The 21,029-nt window shown below is 47.8% G+C and overlaps 2 protein-coding genes across 2 annotated transcripts in view; one reads left to right on the top strand and one right to left on the bottom strand.

Moving 5' to 3' along the window:
- epha10 (EPH receptor A10) overlaps positions 1-3,512 on the top strand; it is a 93,754-nt gene extending 90,242 nt beyond the window's left edge. The window contains exons 16-18 of the mRNA XM_007576501.2: positions 296-486; positions 561-725; positions 1,533-3,512. Coding sequence (XP_007576563.2) covers positions 296-486; positions 561-725; positions 1,533-1,647 — 471 coding nt within the window. The 3' untranslated portion in view covers positions 1,648-3,512. The remainder of the gene's footprint in view (positions 1-295; positions 487-560; positions 726-1,532) is intronic.
- Positions 3,513-4,159: 647 nt separating this feature from the next.
- On the bottom strand, positions 4,160-17,054 carry LOC103154994 (prolyl endopeptidase). Its single transcript, XM_007576500.2, has 15 exons — positions 16,916-17,054; positions 14,847-14,921; positions 14,646-14,779; positions 13,786-13,916; positions 13,512-13,721; positions 13,271-13,392; positions 12,663-12,768; positions 10,606-10,797; positions 9,999-10,196; positions 9,831-9,934; positions 8,835-8,971; positions 8,601-8,695; positions 8,400-8,531; positions 7,756-7,912; positions 4,160-6,537 (listed from the first exon to the last, which is right to left on the bottom strand). The coding sequence occupies exons 1-15, from the start codon at positions 16,955-16,957 to the stop codon at positions 6,243-6,245; spliced, it is 2,130 nt and encodes a 709-aa protein (XP_007576562.1). The 5' UTR covers positions 16,958-17,054; the 3' UTR covers positions 4,160-6,242.
- Between the last annotated feature and the right edge of the window lie 3,975 nt (positions 17,055-21,029).

Genomic DNA, 21,029 nt, shown 5'->3' with positions numbered 1-21,029 from the left:
CACAACACACACACAAAACACAACACACACACAACACACACACAAAACACAACACACATACAAAACACACACACATACAAAACACACACACACACAAAACACACACAAAACACAACACACACACAACACACACACAAAACACAACACACACACAACAACAACACACACACACACACCTCTGCTGTCCCTCAGGTATGAAGCTAATTATAGATGAAATGGTGGAGAATTTCTCACCTGAAGTTACTGACTTCCTGTGTGTTTCTGTGTGTGTGTGTGTGTGTGTGTGTGTGTGCAGGTCATAAAGGCCATTGAGGACGGCTTCAGGCTGCCGGCGCCGGTCAACTGCCCCCCCCACCTGCACCAGCTGATGCTGGACTGCTGGCAGAAGGAGCGGGCGGAGCGGCCCGGCTTCAGCCAGGTCCACTCGGCGCTCAGTAAGAGCGTCCGCTCTCCCGACGGGATCGGCTCGTCCACGCTGGCGCGCAGGTTGGGACGCGGCGGCGGCTCCACCAGAGGCTGCCGGGCTGATTTCTGACGTTTCCGTGGTTTTGCTCCTGCAGGACGCTGAGCTCGTCCATCTCCCTGGCCGAGCGGCCGCTGCCCTCCTTCCCGTCCTTCAGCTCGGTGGGAGAGTGGCTGGACGCCGTGGACATGGGCCGCTACAAGGACAACTTCACCGCTGCAGGATACTGCTACCTGGAGTCTGTGGCTCGCATGACCGTACAGTGAGTGGCTTCAGTCACACCTGAGGGAGCTACGGCATGCTTTAGGGACAAAATTAGGAATATGGCACCTCCAGCGGAGGCTACTTTCATCCATCCTAAAGCTAGCTGCTGGTCTGATTAATGAACTTCAACTAGCAAAGGAGCAGAAGATGACTAACTTCAGCCTATGGTCGGCTGGTGTTAGCGTTTGATAGGCTAGCATTAGCATTTTATAGGCTGCTGTTAGCGTTGGATAGGCTAACTGGCATGCTGAGAATAATCTCTGATCCATGTTTGAAGTTTTAAGATGGAGCAAATCAAAGATGCTTAATGTTGGTAAATATTAGGTGGAATCGCCCTTTAGCCATTCAGCCAATCAGAAGCCATCTTCACCTCCATATTGTTCAATATTTTTGTGTTTTTGTCATGTTGGGTTTTTGTAAACTGTCATAATAACACATATGGGAGCTAACTGACACATGCTACTTGTTATCCTATGTCAGGGTAATGTTGGTCTTGGACTGACTAGCACTAGCCTATCCTTGGCTAACACTAGCCTATCCGTGCTAATGTACAGCAAAGGAAGTAGCCAAACCAGTGGGTGACCATTATTCTCAGCATGCTAGTTCCTAGCCTCTCCAAAGCTAACACTAGCTAGTAGTTTTGTTCTCAGTTAGCAAAGCCAGGTGAACTTTGATTAAGTCAGTCTTAGAACAGATGTAGCCTCCTGCTACATAGAAGTAGCCGCCACGTGGTGTGTGATAGTCTTAATTTTGTCACTAATGGTGCGCCGTAGGCTGCAGCTTCTGAGTGTCTGTGTCTCTGCAGAGATGTGCTGAGCCTGGGCGTCATCTCCCTGGACCACCAGAAGCTCATTCTGGCCGCCATCCAGACGCTGCGGGCGCAGGTGATCCAGATGCACGGCCGGGGGGTCCAGGTCTGACCGGGGGGTCCAGGTCTGACCGGGGGGTCCAGGTCTGACCGGGGGGTCCAGGTCTGACTGGGCCTCACCTGGCTGCGGCTGCTGCGCCTCACTCAGGTGTGCAGGAGGAGAGGAGCGGGGAGCGTCCGCCCCAGAGGACAGACCAGCAGAAGCTGGACTCCTCTTCCTTTCCTTCATCCCTTCTTCCTGTTTCCAAGAGGAGGTGAGCGGCGCGACCCGAGGAGTGATGTCAACGTGACCTTTGTGACCTCTGCTGCTCCGTCCGGCCAATCAGAGCCCCAGACAGACAGGTTTGGTGGGATGTCCCTTTAAGACAAATCTTGGCAGACGGACTCGTGTTTCCACGCTGATCTGACCGACCAACCGGAGCGGGCCAAGTGGGCGGGGCTTCAGTAGTGGCCCAATCAGAAACTGACGCTGTAAAAGGTTCAAACTGTCGGGTTTTTCTTCTCCTTGGTGCTTTTTCCTGGTTTTCTTTGTGCTGGACGTCATTTCAGTAACAGTCCTCATGTTTCTGTGTTTACAGGTTCAGCTCAAAAACCTGGAATATCAGGAAAAAACAATTTTTCTGTCAGATTTCAGAAACTTCTTGTAATTCTGATGATTAAATCTCAGAGAAGGAAAAGCCAAAGTTAGATCTGAACATTGAGAAGTGGTGGTGGGACACCAACACACTGAAGGAGCTGGTTGTTCAGAGTTCTGTATCCAAGCATATTAATGGAAGATTGAGTGGAAGGACAAAGTGTGGTAGGAAAAGATGCTGCAGCAACAGGGAGAACCGCAGCGTGGGAATCTGGAGGAGCTCCAGCAGGAACTGAGAGAAAAAGACAAAAATGTTCCCAGAATGCTGATATTTCTGCTTAAAACATCACCTTATTGATCTGATGTAATATTCTAAATTTCTGAGACAAAACTTTGGGTTTTTGATACTATATTTATTCTAATATTCAGATTTTCTGTGACAATTTTTGGATTTGTCTCCTATTTCATTTTATTAGATTTTTTTTTGTTACGATTTTCTGAGACAATAAATTTTGGGATTTCAGTCTTAATTTATTTTTTTTAATATTCAGGTTTTCTGAGATCTTTTTGGATTTCAGGCTCTTTTTTTAACTTTATTTCATTTTTATTGTTTTTTTTATGTGAAGCAGATTTTGAATTTTCATTCTGTGAGCCAAAATCATCAGAACTACTAGAAACATTTCACTGTGTGTGTGAAATTTGATTGATTGATTGATTGATTGATTGATTGATTGATTGATTGATTGATTGATGAGACGAGGGACAGAAATGTTTTTCAATTTATGGTGTTTTCCAGGCGCTGCGCCCCCTGGCGGCCGTCCTGCTGTAAACATATTTATCCATATTTATTCTCTCCGCTGAGGAAGGTTTTATTTGTTCGGTTCTGTTGGGTTTGGACTCAGAACCGGCAGAGGGAGGTTTGAACTGTCGGTACACAGTATCTGTGCGTTCCTGAACTTGAACTGGACTCGCTGGTTCTGTGGCATCATGTGTGATTCCTGCTGTAAACATGATGTTGTTGCACTTCTTCTTCTCCTCTGCGCGGTGAGCTGACGGTCCGGGTCGTTTGGGTTTCTTCTTCTTGACGCTCCCCGTCCAGCTCCACGTAACCAGTTTTGATGTTTAATACTGTAAATATGTATCTGAAATGCCAAATCTATTTTTATAATTTGTTTGAATAACGTGTTGATCTAATATCTGCTCACCGTGTAAAAGTTTTACTGGTTACGTTTGGAATATAAAACAGATTGATAAACATTTCTTTCTGATGATTTTTACCTGACTGAAGGAAATCTGATGGCTGTTGCAATATTTAAACGTGTTATTAAAAAACTCCAAACCCAGCAGCCGGTTCCGCCTCTTCAGATGCTGAATCAGCTCAGAGTAAAAGAATAAAACAACGTTTTGGTTATTTAGTCTGTCGGAGAGAAAAACTCCACGATATGAATGTCAAACAAAGCAAAACATTTAGCTTGCATGAAATTTATAAATGCATCAATAACATTTAATTTCCAAACCAAATATTTATCTTTAGCTTTATATATTCAAATTGCCAACTAAATAATTAGGTTGCTAGCAGCTAGCTAAACCTTTAGCTAGATATTAAGATCTTTATTTCAGACTAAAACTTTTTAGATTTATATTCTAAGTATTTTTGGAAAGTCCAAAGATAATTAGACTTTACCACTGAGAAATGTGATTTTATTTTCCTTGGAGTTTGTTACGTGAAGCCGGAAGGGAGCGACGCGCTGACGGACTCACCCTGGAGCCCAGGATGACGTCACAGGATCTCTACAGGTGACCACACCTGTAGAGATCCTCCGTCCTCAGGATCCCTGAAGGCGCAGGTTGCGTCACCTGGTCACGTGACCGCAGGAAGTGACTGGAAGAGCAGCAGCAGCTGAGGTGACAGCGTGAATTCACAATGACATCTTTATCTCATAAAGTTGCAGCAGCGATCCATACTCTGTATATTACGGTCTTATTGGACTGGAGTTTGAGACTTAATGAGTTTCATCTGTGGAGCCGCCCACGCAGCGAGCAGCCGCTCCGGAGCCTCGCTGCTGCTTTAATTCATTACCGTGGATCCTCACTCCTACTTAACTCACTGAAACTCAGACAGCAAGTTACTTCCTCCAACTGTTCAGGGGAAGATGTGAGCGAGGCGAAGGAGAAGCTGCCGCCATCTTTTCAGGTGTGTCGATCACAGCAGGTTTCATCGTTTCTTCTGAAAATGAGACTCAGCGGGTTTCAAACCGAAAACCTGAATCTGTTCAGTCTGTTAGCATCAGAGCAGCTCAACAGACACTTCTAGGTCTGACGCGATTAATCGTGCTTAATCAATTATTGAAACAATATCAACTCATTTATTAATCGATTAATCATTAACTGGAGCATTCAGCGTCTAAAATACAAAGTGTTTCCGTTTGGCTTCATTGCTGCTCTGACTTGTTTCTTGTCTGGAAATGATTTTGAATAATCCATTACTAAATTAGTAATATTTTAATAATTGATTAATCATGTCTAATTGTTTCAGAGACACTAATTACAGAGAACCCACAGCACAAGGAGAACATGGTTCTGGTTCTGGTCCAGTTGTGATGTAACTGGTTTTCCTCTATGCGTTCTGTTTGGGTCGGTGAGGAGCCGCCGGGCTCCAGGGACAGCAGATTAACGGAGCGCAGGTCCATCGCTAAGCTGCTGTGAAGGAGAAACTTCTAAAGTTCTGATCCGGTCCGGTCCGCTCGGCGGCCCAAAGCGGCTTTAGGAGCTAATCTGAGCTTCGTGGAGGAGAAACTGATTGGAGGAGATGAAGGCTTGGAGCTCCTCAGGGATCCTGCTGCGGCCCGGACCGTTCCCATCATCGGTCCGGCTCATTATTCCCGCCTTTGTCTTCAGAACCAGATTCAGAACCTGCGGCCCGGCGGCGCTCTGCCTGCTAATCCTCCACCAGACGCTTCAGGATGATATCAGATTAAACTGTGAGCGACCCGGCAGAACCTCCAGAACCAGCCAGCACCGCAGAGACCCTGCTCTCCGCTTCACCTCTGACCCCTGAGCGCTGCTGCTGCTTTTGCAGGGACGCACTGCCACCCAGTGGCCGCTCAAGGCACTGCAGCAGAACTTCACCCACCAAATGTTCCTGCAGCGATTTGTGAACCGATTCAGATTCATGCTGCAGTTTATTACAAAATAATCCAGCTGAAACCGCGCCCGACTGTTGCCATGGTAACTGAAATCCTTCAGAGGTTTCCTCCAACCAACAGCTGCAGATTCATCTCAGCAGAACTCGAAGAAAAGTTTTCTGGATCAACATCAAGATCAGCCGCAAACGTCAAACCAAATAATCTGGTGCCAATATCTCAGAATACCATAAAACAAGACAAACATACAGTAACGGTTCAGTGGGATATTAGAGCTTCAGTCAATAACTCCTTCAAACTGAAGAAAATAACTAATTCATCATTTAAATTCTGAAGTGCAATAATCTGCAAGAAGTGACTATTTTGAAATTTCTCATTTTTAAAGAGCCACATTTTATTTTTGTTTTTAGGTTTTAAAATGGAAAAAACAAAACAAAAAAACGAACCTTTTGCAGAAAATAAAGATGGATGTTTCCTTTTGTGGGATGAAAAATAGATCTAAATATCACAAGTATTTTTTGATGTAATTCTGTCCTGGAATATTAATTTACTGCAAGAACAAATGCTTAAACAATCATGTTATTAAATTTACATTTTAGTTTATTAAGTCAAAGTTTTCAACTTTTTTCAGGTTGGAGGCTCTGATCCCGTCCTGAACTCTACACTGAAAAACTAAAACAGCTGATCCAACTTAAATTGAGTTAATTTGTTAGTTTATCCAAAATTATCAAGTTTATTAAGGTGTCATGGTAAACAAATGTAAATAAAGTAAATCTGACAAACTTAATTTGAATTCATTTTTTAAAGTTGGATCATGTTTTCCTTTTTTTCAGTGTAGATCCTTCAGTGGATCTCTGGATCTCTTCCTGACCGAACCAGTGGAGGTTTTACTGAACACGTTTCATTCAGAGCCGATCGGGACTCTGAGCTTCAGTCCTTCCAGTCGAGCTTCAGCGTCTCGGCGATGAAGGCGAAGATGTGCGTGTCCTCCAGGATGGCCTTGGCCGTGGGCTTCCCGGCGCCGTGTCCGCTGCGGGTGTCGACGCGCAGCAGGAGCGGCTGCCGCTGCTGCGGGCTGCCGCCCACGCCGCGCTGCAGCGCCGCGCAGAACTTCAGCGTGTGCAGCGGAACCACGCGGTCGTCGTGGTCCGCCGTCAGCAGCAGGACGGCCGGGTACGGCGGGCCGGAGTACGGCGCCTCCGGCAGGTTGTGGAGGGGAGAGTACCTGCAGACAGGACAGGGTCCAGACCCGTTCTGCTGGTTCTGATACAGGCTGGGATGTTCTACAGCACATGTCAAACTGAAGGTCCGGGGGCCAAATACAGCCCACCGTAACTTTCTATGTGGCCCTCAGACGCCAAATCCCATCAATCTGTCCCTTCAGGTTTTCACAAGAAAATCAAGATTCCCACATCTTTTCATGCTTTTGCAGAATTATGAATTTAATGCAAATTTTCCACAAAAACTGTCAGAAATATTAATTTAATTGATGCCAACTCCCCCATGACATGTTAGCTTAAGCTACTCACTACTTGTGTTTTCTATGGAACTAAAACACTGACGATTTTATAACTACAGTTTTAATTTCTCTGCAGATCCTCTGGACAAATGATGCATTTTAATAAAAGTTAGAACTAATTTACAGAAAGTCTGGAATTTAATGCAAAATGATGTTATATTAAAAAATGATAAAGGATGGATAAAACAATATTTTAGTAAACTGCAAACAATATAATATGATTGGTGAATATATTACAGTACTTATGTATTTAACCTAAAATTAATACATTCTGCCATCTTGTTTTTGTTTTTAATTTCTAAAAATGTTTTAGTGATGTAACTGCTAACTGAACTCGACCTGCAGGTGGCAGTGTTTCTCCATTTGGATATATATTTAATTCATAAACTAAATATTTAGTTTTCAAATTACATATTTAGTTGGGAAGCTAAATGTTTAGATCTGAACTAAGCATTAAGTTTGGAAAATAGATATTTAGTTTGCAATTAAATGTTAATTTTGGAAGTAAATATTTTGTTAGCAAAATAAAAAATTGGCCTACATTTTATTTAGCTCAGATTAAATTAAATATTTGTTTTTCAAACAAAACTTTTAGCTCAGACTTAAGCTGGTTAGTTGGGATCTAACTAACTTCCTAACCAAACATTCAGTTTGGAGTGGAGACAAAACAGGACTTAAAAATGAACATTTTTCTCTAATTATTTGACTCCAACTTCCCAAAACGTCCCGAAGCAAAAAATAAAACATTTAATGTCAGTAAAAAGTAACGAGTGCAAACCTGCCTGAACATTTCCACATTAAAACTAAACCTAACGTGAAATCCTGAAGGGACGAGAAAAGTTTGGAAATATTTCAGCCGTTTGGAGTTTTAGGATATTCATGTTCTGAGGACAGAGAGGTTCTGGTTCTGGTTCTGGTTCTTACTTGATGAGCCACTGGAACTGCTCCGGGTCGTCGGCGCAGCCGTAGTCGGTGGTCCAGGCGTGTCCGATGGTGAACTTATGGAACTTCAACATGTCCAAAACTCCGACCTCGGCGACGACGCATCCGAACAGCTGCGGCTGCTGGATCATGCAGGCGGCTGCAACAGAACCATCAGAACCAACAGAACCATCAGAACCAACAGAACCATCAGAACCAACAGAACCAACAGGACCATCAGAACCAACAGAACAGAACCATCAGAACCAACAGAACCAACAGAACCAACAGGACCATCAGAACCAACAGAACAGAACCATCAGAACCAACAGAACAGAACCATCAGAACCAACAGAACGTCACTGAGTTCAACCTGCAGCTGCAGAGCAGCAAGAAAAACTGCCCTCTACTTTTATTTTGAAGTGTTTCTACGGTTACTGGAGTAAAACTTCTGGATTTTCTGTCCAAGTTTTGACCAAACAGAAACGCAGTGAAACAAGATGGCCGCCCAGCTGACCCACAGACCATGGCGGGAAAAATGAAATATTCACAAACTAAAATTCTTTGAATTGCTAAAACTGATGTATCGGCAGCCCTAAAACACCCTGCTGAAGGTTCTGCAGAACCCGGTCCAGAACCGGACTCACCGACCAGCAGGCCGCCGTTGGACGCTCCGTTGATGGCGATCCGGCTGGCCGAGGTGAACCGCTCCCGGATCAGGAACTCCGCCGCGCTCTGGAAGTCATCGAAGCAGTTCTGCTTCCGGTCCAAGGTTCCGGCTGCAGACGGGGAACATCTTTAGAACAGAACCGGAACCAGAGCCGGGTCCAGGCCGGAGCCGGCGGTACCTTTGTGCCAGGTGAGGCCGTACTCTCCGCCGCCCCGGATGTTGGCCACGGCCAGAACTCCGCCCAGGTGTCTCACGAACAGCAGGTAGGCCACACTGGGTCAGAACCAGAACCACAACTGAGACCCGGATCCTGATACCAACACGTTCAAATCACTGAGAAGAAAGAAACATCCAGACCGAACCGGCCCGGTTCTGGACCAGAACCCGTTCGGAACCAGCTGCTGTCGCTCACTTGTAGTGCGGCTGGATGGAGTTCTCAAAGCCGCCGTAGCCGTACAGGAAGACCGGGTTGGTTCCGTCCCGCTCCAGGTTCCGGGCGTGGACCAGGAACATGGGGATGCTGGTTCCGTCCTTACTGGGGTAGAAAACCTGGGAGAGACGCACGGGTCGGAACCGACCCGGTTCTGGTGAGTTATAAGAGACTGAAAGGTCAGAACCGACCAGAACCTCCAGGATCCATTAGAACCTGGGGAGAATTTCAGGTTCCACAGAAATGAGCCGTCTGGTCTGGTTCTGACCCGTCAGAACCAGATAAACATTCAGGATGGACTGGCTTCACTGAAACCGGTCCATTTTCTACCAGAACTTTCCAAAGATTCCTAAGCAAAACATTGGTTCTGGTCCAGTTTCTGCTTGGCTGCAGGTGCTGCTTTCCACCAGTGGGTGGAGCTGTTTCCTCACAGATCGGCCTGGTTCTGTTTGGACCCAGAATCATCTGGATCTGTTCTGATCAGCCAGCTGACCCAAAGCCAGCAGAACTAGGAATAACCCAGTCAGAACTTCAGGGGCCGGATCGGCGCTCCTCCTGGGTTCCTGAGACCCAACGGAACCAGCGGGTCAGAACAGCAGAACCTCAGGCTTAAAAATAAAATCTAATTTTTCTTTTATCTGATTTTAATTTTTAAAAATATCGATTTCTTTTCTAAAATGGAAATAAAAGTTTCAGGGCCGAAAACCTTTAGTGCCTTTTCTACTGGCCCTTTATCTTCGTATCATTTTGACTTTATTCTTCTTCTGTGGTGTTGATCTGGACTCAACCTTAAACAAACAGAAGCTGTGAAAACAAGATGGCCGCCCTGACATCACTCTGAGCAACGGAGAGCCACAGACGGGATTGGGGGGAAAATTTACCAAAAATAAAATCTTCAAAAAATTCACATAATCAATAAAATGTGTTTCTGTCCCGGTTCTGGCCGAGTCCAGGTGTCCAGAAGGGGGCGGAGCTCACCTGGCTGGTCAGGAAGTCCTCCTGGTTGATGCCTTTGACCTCCACCTCCCTGAAGACCCGGGGCTCCGGGTCGGGCCGGCTCAGGTCGCAGTGGTAGATGATCCCTGATGGAGAGCAGAGGGTCAGATGGAGGCTGGGGTCAGGGGTCAGAGGTCAGCGGTGGGTTACCCGGCGTGGTGAAGGAGGTGAACTTGTAGAAGAACTCTGAGTGTTTCTTCTTGCAGCTGACCCCGGCGATGGTTCCCACGTCCAGCGGCAGCTCCCGCAGCAGGCGGCCGCTGCTCAGCTCGAACAGCTGCAGCACGTCCTTCACGTCGTGGACGTAGTTCACCAGCAGGTGGCGCTGGTTCACACAGGAGACGAAGCCTGCAGGCCAGAGGGCAGAGGTCAGGTTAGACCCAGAGGGTGACCACAGAGGTGAGAGGGGAAGAAACTAAAACGGTTATAAATTCAGAACAGCTGCAGTTTGATCTGATTCAGAAGCGTTTCCCGTCACCGGCTTGACTCAGCCGCTGTCATCTGAGACCAGTTTCACTTTTCCAGCAGAGTTCCTGTGACGGAGGCGCGGCCGCCGGCCACCACTTCCTGGTCTCTGTGGTCGGACCGTCATCGAAACGCCGGCCAGGAATTCACAGAAAAGCTGTCGCAACGCTCCGAACCGCGGTTCTGAGGACGAGAGCTCTGCGTATCTCTGACGCTGGTGGACTTTTCCCTTCATTCCCGGCACCAGAACCAGCTGGAGGGCGGGACCGGGCCGGGCCGGGCGGCTGCTCACCCAGGACGTCCTTCTCGTGCTGCGGGATCAGCGTGGTCCAGTTCTGCCGGTCCGGGTTCTGGATGTCGATGTTGATGAGGCGGTAGCGCGGCGCGTCCAGGTTGGAGCGGAACGTGAACACGCTGCCCTCGTTGGTCACGTAGGAGTACTGCGCCTCGAAGTCGTCCACCAGCCGGACCCACGGCAGCAGACCTGCAGAACCAAAACACTTTCACAACCAGAGACAGCAGGAAGTGTCGACACCCGGCGTGGAAACTTCCCACAGCCCAACAACGTCCGCAGGCCCAAGGAAGCTGTGAGGAAACCCAGACTGGAGTTTCATCAGCTGCGCACAGACACAGAGAACCCAACAGAACCAACAGAACCTCAGCAGAACCCAGTGGAACCTGCTGCAGCCAGCAAAGCAACTGCTGCAGAACATCATCATACAGATTTTTATCAGGATTAATCCACGTTTTCATCAATCTTCATATGTTAAGAATCAATTATTTTAATGATTAATCGATTATTCTGACGATTAATCGATTGTTCTGACGATTGGGTAAAAAAATGGTCACATTCAGCAGATTTTTCATTTAACCACTTAAACTGTTTTACACAATATTAGAAAAATGTTGAAAGATCCAAATAAATGAATAATTATGTTTCTGTTTTAAGTAAGAAAATCAACATTCGATGTGTGAAAGTCAACAGCAGCGTTTGATCCATCTGCAGGCTTTTCTGCTGGACTGAACATCAGTACAGAGTAGAACTGATCTGCTGATTATTATGTTTTAATGAATGATTAATTATTGGATAATAAAAAGTCCTTGAAGAATCGAAGAACCAAAGGAGGTTCTTAATCTTAAGTCTTTATATTTTTACACAGTTTTGCTTCATTTCTGCTCTGATTGTTATTCTTCCAGCAAACAGTCAGTTTGCTCCAGTTAACGGCAAGGCTGACGGTCAGAACCACGCACCGACCCGGTTCTGGTTCTGACAACGCACCAGAACCACCTGGGTCTGGCTCCAGATCAGAATCGGATTATTATTACTATTAATTATTTCAATAATCGATTAATCGTGATTAATCGTTCTGCTGTGATGGAAATTCTGCTTCAGAAACCAGGAAACGTTGTGTTTATTCAGGAAGGAATAACTGGGATGAGTTAAAGTTGCCAGGAGCAAAGTTCCACCTCCGAGCCGTGACTGCAGAATGCAACAGAACCGGTCCGGTTCCGGATTTCTGTGGAAACGGCACCAGAGGAAAAACAAGGAAGGATTTCTACCTATGTATTAAATGTTCACACCGGCGCAGCAGCAGCCAACAGATTCACTCATTCACTCATTAACTCACTCATTAATTCACTCATTAACTCATTAACTCACTCATTAATTCACTCATTAACTCATTAACTCACTCATTAATTCACTCATTCACTCATTAACTCACTAACTCATTAACTCATTCAGGTTCATATTTTCTCAACAGTTTCAACATCCTGAAGTTTCTTCACTTGTTGAAATTCTTGTGGTTCCTCAGAAAGTCGACAGCAGAGCAGCTGCTGCAGCCCGGTCCGGTCGGTCCAGCCCGGTCCGGTCGGTCCAGTCCGGTCCAGTTGGTCCAGTCCAGTCGGTCCGGCCCGGCCCGGTCCGGTCGGTCCAGTCCCGTCCGGTCCAGTTGGTCCAGTCCAGTCGGTCCGGCCCGGCCCGGTCTGGTCGGTCCAGTCCGGTCCGGTTGGTCCAGTCCAGTCAGTCCAGCCCGGTCAGTTTGGTCCGGTCCAGTCGGTCCAGCCCGGTCAGTTTGGTCCGGTCCAGTCGGTCCGGCCCGGCCCGGTCCGGTCGGTCCAGTCCGGTCCAGTTGGTCCAGTCCAGTCAGTCCAGCCCGGTCAGTTTGGTCCGGTCCAGCCCGGTCCGGTCGGTCCAGCCCCGTCCAGTCAGTTCAGCCCGGTCAGTTTGGTCCGGTCCAGTCCGGTTCGGTCGGTCCAGTCCGGTCCGGTCGGTCCAGTCCAGTCCAGTCGGTCCGGCCCGGTCCAGTCAGTCCAGTCCGGTCCGGTCTCCAGGACTCCCTGACCCACCTTGGATCCCGTCCGGAAGCGCCTGCAGGTCGCAGTACCAGAGCCGGTTGACGGGCCGGCAGCCCTCGGTGATGGACAGAACCGCGTACCGGCCGTCATCTGACACCTGCAGCAGAACCGAACAGGCAGCATCAGCCGGGTCCGAAACCCAGAAGAACTAAAACCTGGAACCAGATTCTCCTAACGAGTGAAACCTGAAAAGTTTCAGATTTGCAGGAATTCACACAAAACCACTTAAATATTTGGACCCACTAATGCACCAGAACCAAACCAGAACCGGGTCGACACAGAAAAATCAGAGTTTTTTCTCCAGGTCATTAAACACAACAGAACTTGATCTGGTTCCGACCCGATATGAACCAGTTTAGACCGTTTCTGATCCGTAAACATTTTTATGAAAATATCTGACTTATATCGCTCTGACTAGTTCTGACTGGACCTGGACTGGTACTGGGCCAGAATTAGTGGTTGTGGGATGAAAACCAGAATCAGTTGGTACTCTGCAGGGTTCTGGTGGTTCTGGTGGTCCGGCCCATCTCAGAGTGAATGCACTTGGTTTTGGTCTGGTGTGTGTTTCTGGATCAGAACTTGGTTCTGGTCGGACTCACTGTAACTGAGCTGTGCCATTTGGGATGGTCCGGGAACTCGGCCACCAGAACGTCGTCGGACTGCTCGGTTCCGATCCGATGGTAGAAGAGCTTCTGGTTGATGTTGGACGTGGTCTCTGTGCCTGAGGGACGACAGGAGCTGGTTACTCTGGTTCTGTTGGTCCGGTTCTGATCTGGAGCCAGACCCAGGTGGTTCTGGTGCGTTGTCAGAACCAGAACCGGGTCGGTGCGTGGTTCTGACCGTCAGCCTTGCCGTCCTGAGGCGGGTAGCAGTTGTAGAAGATGCCCCGGGCGTCGTGGGTCCAGGCCAGGCAGCTGAACTTGACCCGCTCCAGAACATCGGGCAGCGGCGCCAGACTGACCGGGTTCAGGAAGCGCAGCGTGACCCAGTCCGACCCGGCACTGCTCAGCCCGTACGCAAAGTACTCACACTCCTCAGACAGCCGGCCCACTGGGGAGACAGAGGGTTAGAGCGGTTCTGGAGCCGTTCTGGAGCGGTTCTGAGCCGGACTCACTCTTCAGCGCCACGGTTCCGTCTTCAGACAGCGAGTTCGGGTCGAAGAACACGGAGGCCGGCGCATCCAGCGAGTCCTGGACGTACAGAACGTCCTGGTTCTGGAGGCCCGCGTTGTGGAAGTAGAAATACCTGCAGGGAGAATCCAGAATAATCTGGAATAATCTGGAATAATCTGGAATAAAAAGTCTAAACCTTCAGAGTTCATTTAGAAACGGCTTCATTCAGTAGTTTTCCTCCCAGGTGGAGCTAATGCTCACACCGTCGCTCCTGAACTGGATAAAAACCTCGGCAGGTTCAGTTAAAATCACATTTTTATTCAGTTTATTTCATTAAATTCTTATTTTCTGCTTTAAAAGTCACTGAAGTTTAAAAATACTTTAACGGTTTTCTGACAAAAAACCTGCCTGATGAAACTTTACCAGCTAGCTTCTCCTGTTAGCATGGGAATGCTTCAAAGTAAAATAACTTTATTAGCAAACCCCTCATCGCACAACAAGCAGGTCGTCTGGTGCTAAAACCAATGAATTAAATAAATATACAAGATAAAGTCGAAATAATACAAGAATAAAGTTGTAGTTTTCTGACTAATATTATTACTTTATTCTTGTACAAGTTTATTCTCTTAATACTATTACTTCATTATCGTAGTGTTTTTATTTATTATTAGTAGTGTGTTACTCTGTCGCTCATCTGGAGAAATCTCAAAGGTTTGTGAACAAAATTCACTTAAAATGCTGCAGTAATTTTAACATCTTAGTGAATTATTTCTGTTTTAACAGTTTTCTGTGTGGGAAGAGAGAAGGACCCGGTCCAGATCCGGTTCGGCTTTGGTCCAGGTCCGGGTCGGCCCAGCTGTACCTGGACCCCCGCTTGTAGGGGCAGCTGAACTTCGGGTAGTCGTAGAGCTCGGTGAGGCGCTGCTGGAACCGGGCTCGGACCGCACAGCCCTCCAGATACGGCATGGTCAGCTGGTTCTGCTTCTCCACGAACGCCTGCGCAGCGAACAGATCGGATCAGACCCGGAACCGCCAGGGGGGTTCTGCAGGAAGAGGGCGTTACCATGGTTTCCGGGCTGTCCGGGTCCTCCAGCCAGGCGTACGGGTCCGGGATCTTGGTTCCGTGGTAATCATCCACCTGTTCAACAAACAAGCAACAATCAGAGTCTGGCTCTGAAACCGGATCTTCTGGTTCCGGATGTTTCCGTGGAACTGCGAAGCTCCGAGCGCCAACTGTCAGCAGCAGCTTTCACACTAAACCTGCAAGCTGACACCACCGGAACGGAAACGCCGCCGGAACGGAAACGCCGCCAGCGGAGATTTGAGGCTCCAAACTGGATCACCAGGAACGCTCACAGAGTCAAAGGTTCAGGCTGCAGGACAGAATAGATCCACCTTCCATCAAGTTTTACCAGCAGAGGAGAACAACAATCTGACAGACATCAGAGCAAGAAGAGGCTGGGGTCATCTGAACCTCTGGGGTCAAAGGTCATGCCTCCACCATAAGAATCTGGGCCAGAAATGGCCGCATAGCAGAGAGAAAAGGCAACATTAAGGCTCATCTCAGTTTATCCAGAACACAGTTTGTTGATCACAAAGACTTTTAGGGCTGAATCGATTAATCATGATTAATCGTGATTATCGAAATGATCGTCAACTAATTTAGCAATAGATTAATCGTTAACTGGAGCATAGACTCTTAAAGATGCTAATTGCTGAAAGAACAAATGAGTCAGAGCTGTAAAGAAGCCAAACTGTTTAAAATATCAACATTTTCATTTAAGACAAAAAAAAAACAACTCATCTGAAAATCTGTTTTACCAGATTCAACTTTTCTAATTAATCAGCCAGTAGAAAAACCTGCAGCTGCAGCGCCGTGCAGCGCTCTGCATGCTGCAGAGCGCTGCACGGCGCTGCAGCATGCTGCATCCACTCTGATCATTGCGACACTCTGGATTTTCCTCCTTCGTTCCCTCAGGAAATCTAATTTTTCTGATATTTTTTATTCACAGCGAGCCGCTGCTTCAGAAATGTTTGATTCTTCCGTCACATCAACCGTTTTTGAGCTTCTGTTGTTTTAATGCGTGACAATGAATATTGAAACAGAAAATATTGCATAAATTAAATCCCTTAAATGTTTAATATGCATTCATATCATCAAAACTTTCATTTATTTTAGTAATTCAGAACAAAAAGTTGGCCTCCTGCATCGCTGAGTGAAATTCAGTTAATCTGAATATTAAATCAGACGAATAAAACTGTTATTTTTTACAGTGCGTTGCTCTGAAGGAGAAACCAGCAGATTTTCTTTCACCAGCTGCATCTTCACTTCATACGACTTTATTAAAATGACTTTAGTTTTATTTCAATCTAACAGAATTAAAGGGCCGGTATCACATTTTCCACAGTCAAATGTCTGTTTCCTCCAGCTGTTATGAAAATGTTTTTCCTTCCACTAAACTTTCTATGGCTACGCATACGCAGCATTGACCTGGACGTCAGACCTGCCTGCTGGTCTGATGGGAGGTTTTCATTAAAGTTTAGATCATAGAATATATTATATTCTATGATATATGACCTATAGAATATGAATATGGATCAGTTTCATTGAGAGCAGAGTTCACAAAGATAACAGGAAGTTTATGGGAGCAAACTGATGATGACATCATCAGCAGGTCACGACCTCTGTTTATTTAGATCAAATAACTGAACTATGAACATGAACAGATTCATTTTTTAACTGACTGAACTGGATTGAGAACCAGTTCTTTGTGAGAATGAACTGGTTGAAACTGTGGTGGTTCAGGATCCGGGGGCCCCCGGATCCGGCCATGGGCCCCTGGGTCCCCGTTTCTGCTCCGGTGTGAGCCTGGCTGTCCTGGACCCAAACCGTCCGGATCAGAACCAGTAAGGGAAAGTGAAAGTGGGTCAGAGGCTCCTCCTCTTGCAGCTCTGAAACTGATTATTGATTATTAATTATTTGTAATGATGCTGGTTTCTGCCTGAACTCCATCTGACCCGGAGCCTCCCTCAGGCCTGCACCGGAACCGCCTCTACCTGTCCCGCTCCGCACCTGAGCAGCACACCCGAACCGAACCGAGCCGAGCCGAGCCGAGCCCAGGCCGGACTCACCTGGTTGAGGTCTCTCCGGGCTTCGGGGTATCTGAACGCCATCACGCCGCTTGGGGTCCGGGGCCTCTAAAGTCGGTCGGAACCAGCGGACTCTGAACCTCCGGGCTGAACAGAAAGTGAAACTTTCAGGCCGGCAGACAGGAAGTGACGTGTAAGCCAGGACCGTAAATGGCGCAGTCCCGTCGCTCGGGGATTTCTGGCGCAGTTTCAGCCGCAGGAGGAGCGCAGATATGGAGGACCAGCTGGAGGGAAGAGTTCGGTTCCGGTCCAGAGAACATCCAGCCCGGTGTTTCTGGACCGGATGTTTCTGGACCAGGTGTTTCTGGACCGGGTGTTTCTGGACCAGGTGTTTCTGGACCAGGTGTTTCTGGACCAGGTGTTTCTGGACCAGGTGTTTCTGGACCGGGTGTTTCTGGACCCGGTGTTTCTGGACCTGGTGTTTCTGGACCAGGTGTTTCTGGACCAGGTGTTTCCGGGTGGAACCAGTAAAACGTTTCTCTGGTTTCCTCCATGTTGGTCCAACATTTCCTGGACTTTGTCCCAGAAGTTCTGATTCCATGTTTCACTATAAAAAATGATTTATCTTCAGCTGGACATAAAAACATGAACCTGCATGTGGTCCACCCGGCTGACCTTTGACCCAGAGGTATTTTTATCACAGCAAGTATTTTCCTTCCTGCTCCATTTTCTCCAGACTCCAGACTCTGCAGCGCTTCATGACTCAGGAGGAAGGCCGGTTCCGACCCGGTTCCGACCCAGACCGGTCCTTCGGGTTGCTGCTCTCCGCTGATGGCTCCATGCAGGGCGTCATGGGCGGGGGGGCGGCAGAGAGAAAGAAAACAGCTTCAGACCAGTAATCTGTCTAATCCAGGAAGCCGTGAAAACGACTGGGGGGCGAAGGGGGCGGGGCTAATTCCAACCAATTTAGTTAAGATGATTAAGTTGATGGGAAACAAGCTGCTGAAGGTTCTGGACTGGTTCTGGACCTGGTCCAGTCCATCTACCTCTTAGGCCCACACTGATGACATCATTAGTCTGTTGCCAGGTAGTTTAGACTCAAACTAGTCCATGACCTGGAGGAAAGGTCAGCCCTGATGGTTCCAGCGGACTGGACCGGTTCTACGGGCCGCCGGGAGTAAAGCTACCATCACAAATTAACAGAATGTTTGTTAACCTAAAAGAAAATCTTTTTACTCACGTCTGATTTTACCATGATTTCATTTAATTAGAAAGATAAATATTTAGTTTACAAGCTACACATTTAGCTTTAACTAAATATTTATCCCTGAACTATACATATTATATATAGTGTGTATATTTACGAGTTAAACATCTGCAAACAAAATATTTAAGCAGTTAACTCTATATTGAGTTTAAAACTAAATGTTTAACTCACTAATTTCATGTTTAACTTTTTAATGAAATATTAAGCTTCAATCTAAATATCTAACTCAGAATTAGATAAAAACTTAGCTTTGAGTTGAGCACTTAGTTAGCATGCTACATGTTTAGCTCAACAGCTAAACCAGCGGACGACTGGAGAGCAACGTTTCTCTGTGGAGGACGGCCCTGAACTGGTCAAAGATGACCTTTTGACCTCTTGATGGGCAGCAGCCGTTGCTCCTCTCAGGTGGTTGCTGGTTGCCATCCACCGCGGCGTTGCGCTAACACACCTGGAGGCAACAAGGTCTGAGGCTTTCCTCTGGACGGTCACATAACAGCAACACGGCCTCTGATTGGCTGACTGTCTGCAGAGCCGAAAGTGGACCAGGCCAAGCTGCAGGTAGATGGACGGTACCAGGCCCAGCCGGCCCGGCCCACCTGATGCAGACGGGCTCTAATTGGCTGACAATGGCCAGGTGATTCAGATGAGATTATGATGTCAGACTGCAGCCTCACCGTTACCGTGACGATTCACCTGAAAAACAAAAGCTGCTCTGCTGAGAGAAACCAAAGGTCGAGCTTCAGAACCTCACACACACACACACACACACACGTTTGTGTTGCTATCTTTGTGGGGACTTTCCATTGACTTCCATTAATTTCTACAGCCTAAACCTGACCTTTACCCTTTTCCTAACCCTAACCATCCAAAACTCAATTCATACCTTAGCCCTAAATCTGACCCCTGACCCAAAAACAGGGTTTCCCCTTGTGGGGACCAGGCTCCGGTCCCCACAAGGTGTTACAAACAAACGCACACACACACACACACACACGGAAGCGAGCTGCGTTATTTACCGCAGCAGCAGATGGAGCAGAACATAATAATCCTCATTTTGTAAAATGTTTTCAGTCACATCCTGCGGCTGACGCGCCGCTGTCGTCATGGAGATGAAACGATTCAGACGTGAAACCAGGTTTGAAGTGTTTACATCGTTTAATCCAGATCTGACAGCGTTCATGAGGAGAGTTTATCTCTGCTCTGCTGCAGCTCGAGCTGCGATAATCAATCAGAGCTGCTGTATTGATCTGTTATTGCTCGGCGGCGCGTGGAATCCTGCAGACAATAAAAGACCAGCAGCCAGATTAAGACAATTAGGCTCCGTTTGTTTTCAGAGAGCAGAAGAAGAAGATTAAACCAGCAGATTTAGGTCAAAGTGATGAAGTGTGGAGGAAGGAAGGAGGCGGGGCCGGGGAAAGGGGGGGATTGGGGTCAGAGAAACCGATCGGTGAGGAAGAGGAGGAGAGAGGAAGAGTCTGATCCCTGACTGATCGTCATCTTCCTCACCTGCTTCCAGGAGCTTCCAGTCTGGGGATTTTCCTGATCCGTCTAGACTCCTGAATCAGCACTCAGTTTGTTTTTCTTTCCTCTTCCTCACCCTCCTCCTCTTCCTCCTCCTCAGCCTAATTAGCAGATATTTTTATTGATCTGCTGGATTTGGTGCTGAAATCCCTTCTCTGTCTGCCAGACAGATCTGGACTAAAGTCCTCATGTTGATCTGGATGAGGGGGGCTGTGGGGGGCCAACCCACCTGTTAGCATCGGTACAACAGCATGCAGACCTGCTTCCACCCTGAAAGTCGCCGTTTTCCTCCAGAACAATGAAAAGGGAAAATGATTCCTGTGATATTTTTTAGAAATCTGTCTGAAAAGTGTGGAGTGTATTTGTTGTTGGTTCTGACGGGCCGAGCTGGACTTTACCTGCTGTGCCTGGTAAAAGCAGAAGCAGGAAGTGCCGGCCGGCCGGCTGCAGCGTTCTGCTGCCATGAAGCTTCACAGCTCTGAGTGTCAGAATCTCAGCGGCTCCCAGATTTGCTGCTGCTGCTGCTGCTAATAACTGTGATATTTTCACAACCCGTTTAATGCAGAGGAAAAAAGTTGTTTTGTTCTCAGAGGAAGCAGCGGCTGCAGCGAAAAGGCCAGCTGCGTCTGTTTGGACCTTTGCTCTCAGAGCCACCATGATGGCTGGAAGCTGTGAAACAGAGAAGTCAGATGAAATGCGCCGGAGTGACACGTCTCCTGCTGCAGCTCGCATGTCTCAGAGCCGGACGATAATGCTGCTGATAAGGATGTTGCTGCTGAGGCTCTGGCTCGTCCGGCTCCTTCCTTCCTCTTCTGTGATGGCATGCAACCTAGAGGAGGTGTGAAAACGTCGGGTTATTTTGGTCTGTCACGCTCAGACAGACGCTGAGAAACTCTGACCTGCTGCTGCTGCTGCTGGGAATCTTAGAGTTCTCACTTCGCCTCGGCCTGTAAGGAAGAGCAGCGGGCCCAAACGGGACGGTTCTGAGACGGCCGCAGAGCAAAACGCGGCGGCACCTCTGCAGCAGGTGCAGCTGCATCACCTGCACCTGCTGCAGGTGATGTGGGCGGAGCCTGGAGCGGGCGAAGCTTCATGAAGCTTCAGGCGCAGCAGCGGCGGCGCTAACCTCAGCGCAGGAGGCCGCCTGACGCAATCAGCTAAAAATATCTGCAGAGAGAACACAGACAACCTCCGCAGTTCTGAGAACGCTGCAATAATCTGAGAGGAACCGGGCCGGGTCATGGCCCAGAACCCGGCAGAACCCAGTAGAACCCGGTAGAACCTGGTAGAACCTCCCAGCAGCAGATTAATGGTTGTTGTTGTTTTGCCCTCAGCTCATAAACACCCCCCCCCCCCCCCCCCCCCCCC

This window comes from Poecilia formosa, unplaced genomic scaffold (assembly GCF_000485575.1).
Source record: "Poecilia formosa unplaced genomic scaffold, Poecilia_formosa-5.1.2 Scaffold408, whole genome shotgun sequence".
Taxonomy (NCBI): Eukaryota; Metazoa; Chordata; class Actinopteri; order Cyprinodontiformes; family Poeciliidae; genus Poecilia; species Poecilia formosa.
This window is presented reverse-complemented; position numbering and strand designations above follow the sequence as displayed.

Coding starts and splice junctions, on each gene's coding strand:
- LOC103154994 (XM_007576500.2), bottom strand. CDS start 16,957: ATGGCGTTCAGATACCCCGAAGCCCGGAGAGACCTCAACCAG. Junction 7,913..8,399: donor CAACGGCGGCCTGCTGGTCG/GTGAGTCCGGTT, acceptor GTTCTGTTGCAG/CCGCCTGCATGATCCAGCAG. Junction 6,538..7,755: donor CAGTTCCAGTGGCTCATCAA/GTAAGAACCAGA, acceptor TCCTGTCTGCAG/GTACTCTCCCCTCCACAACC.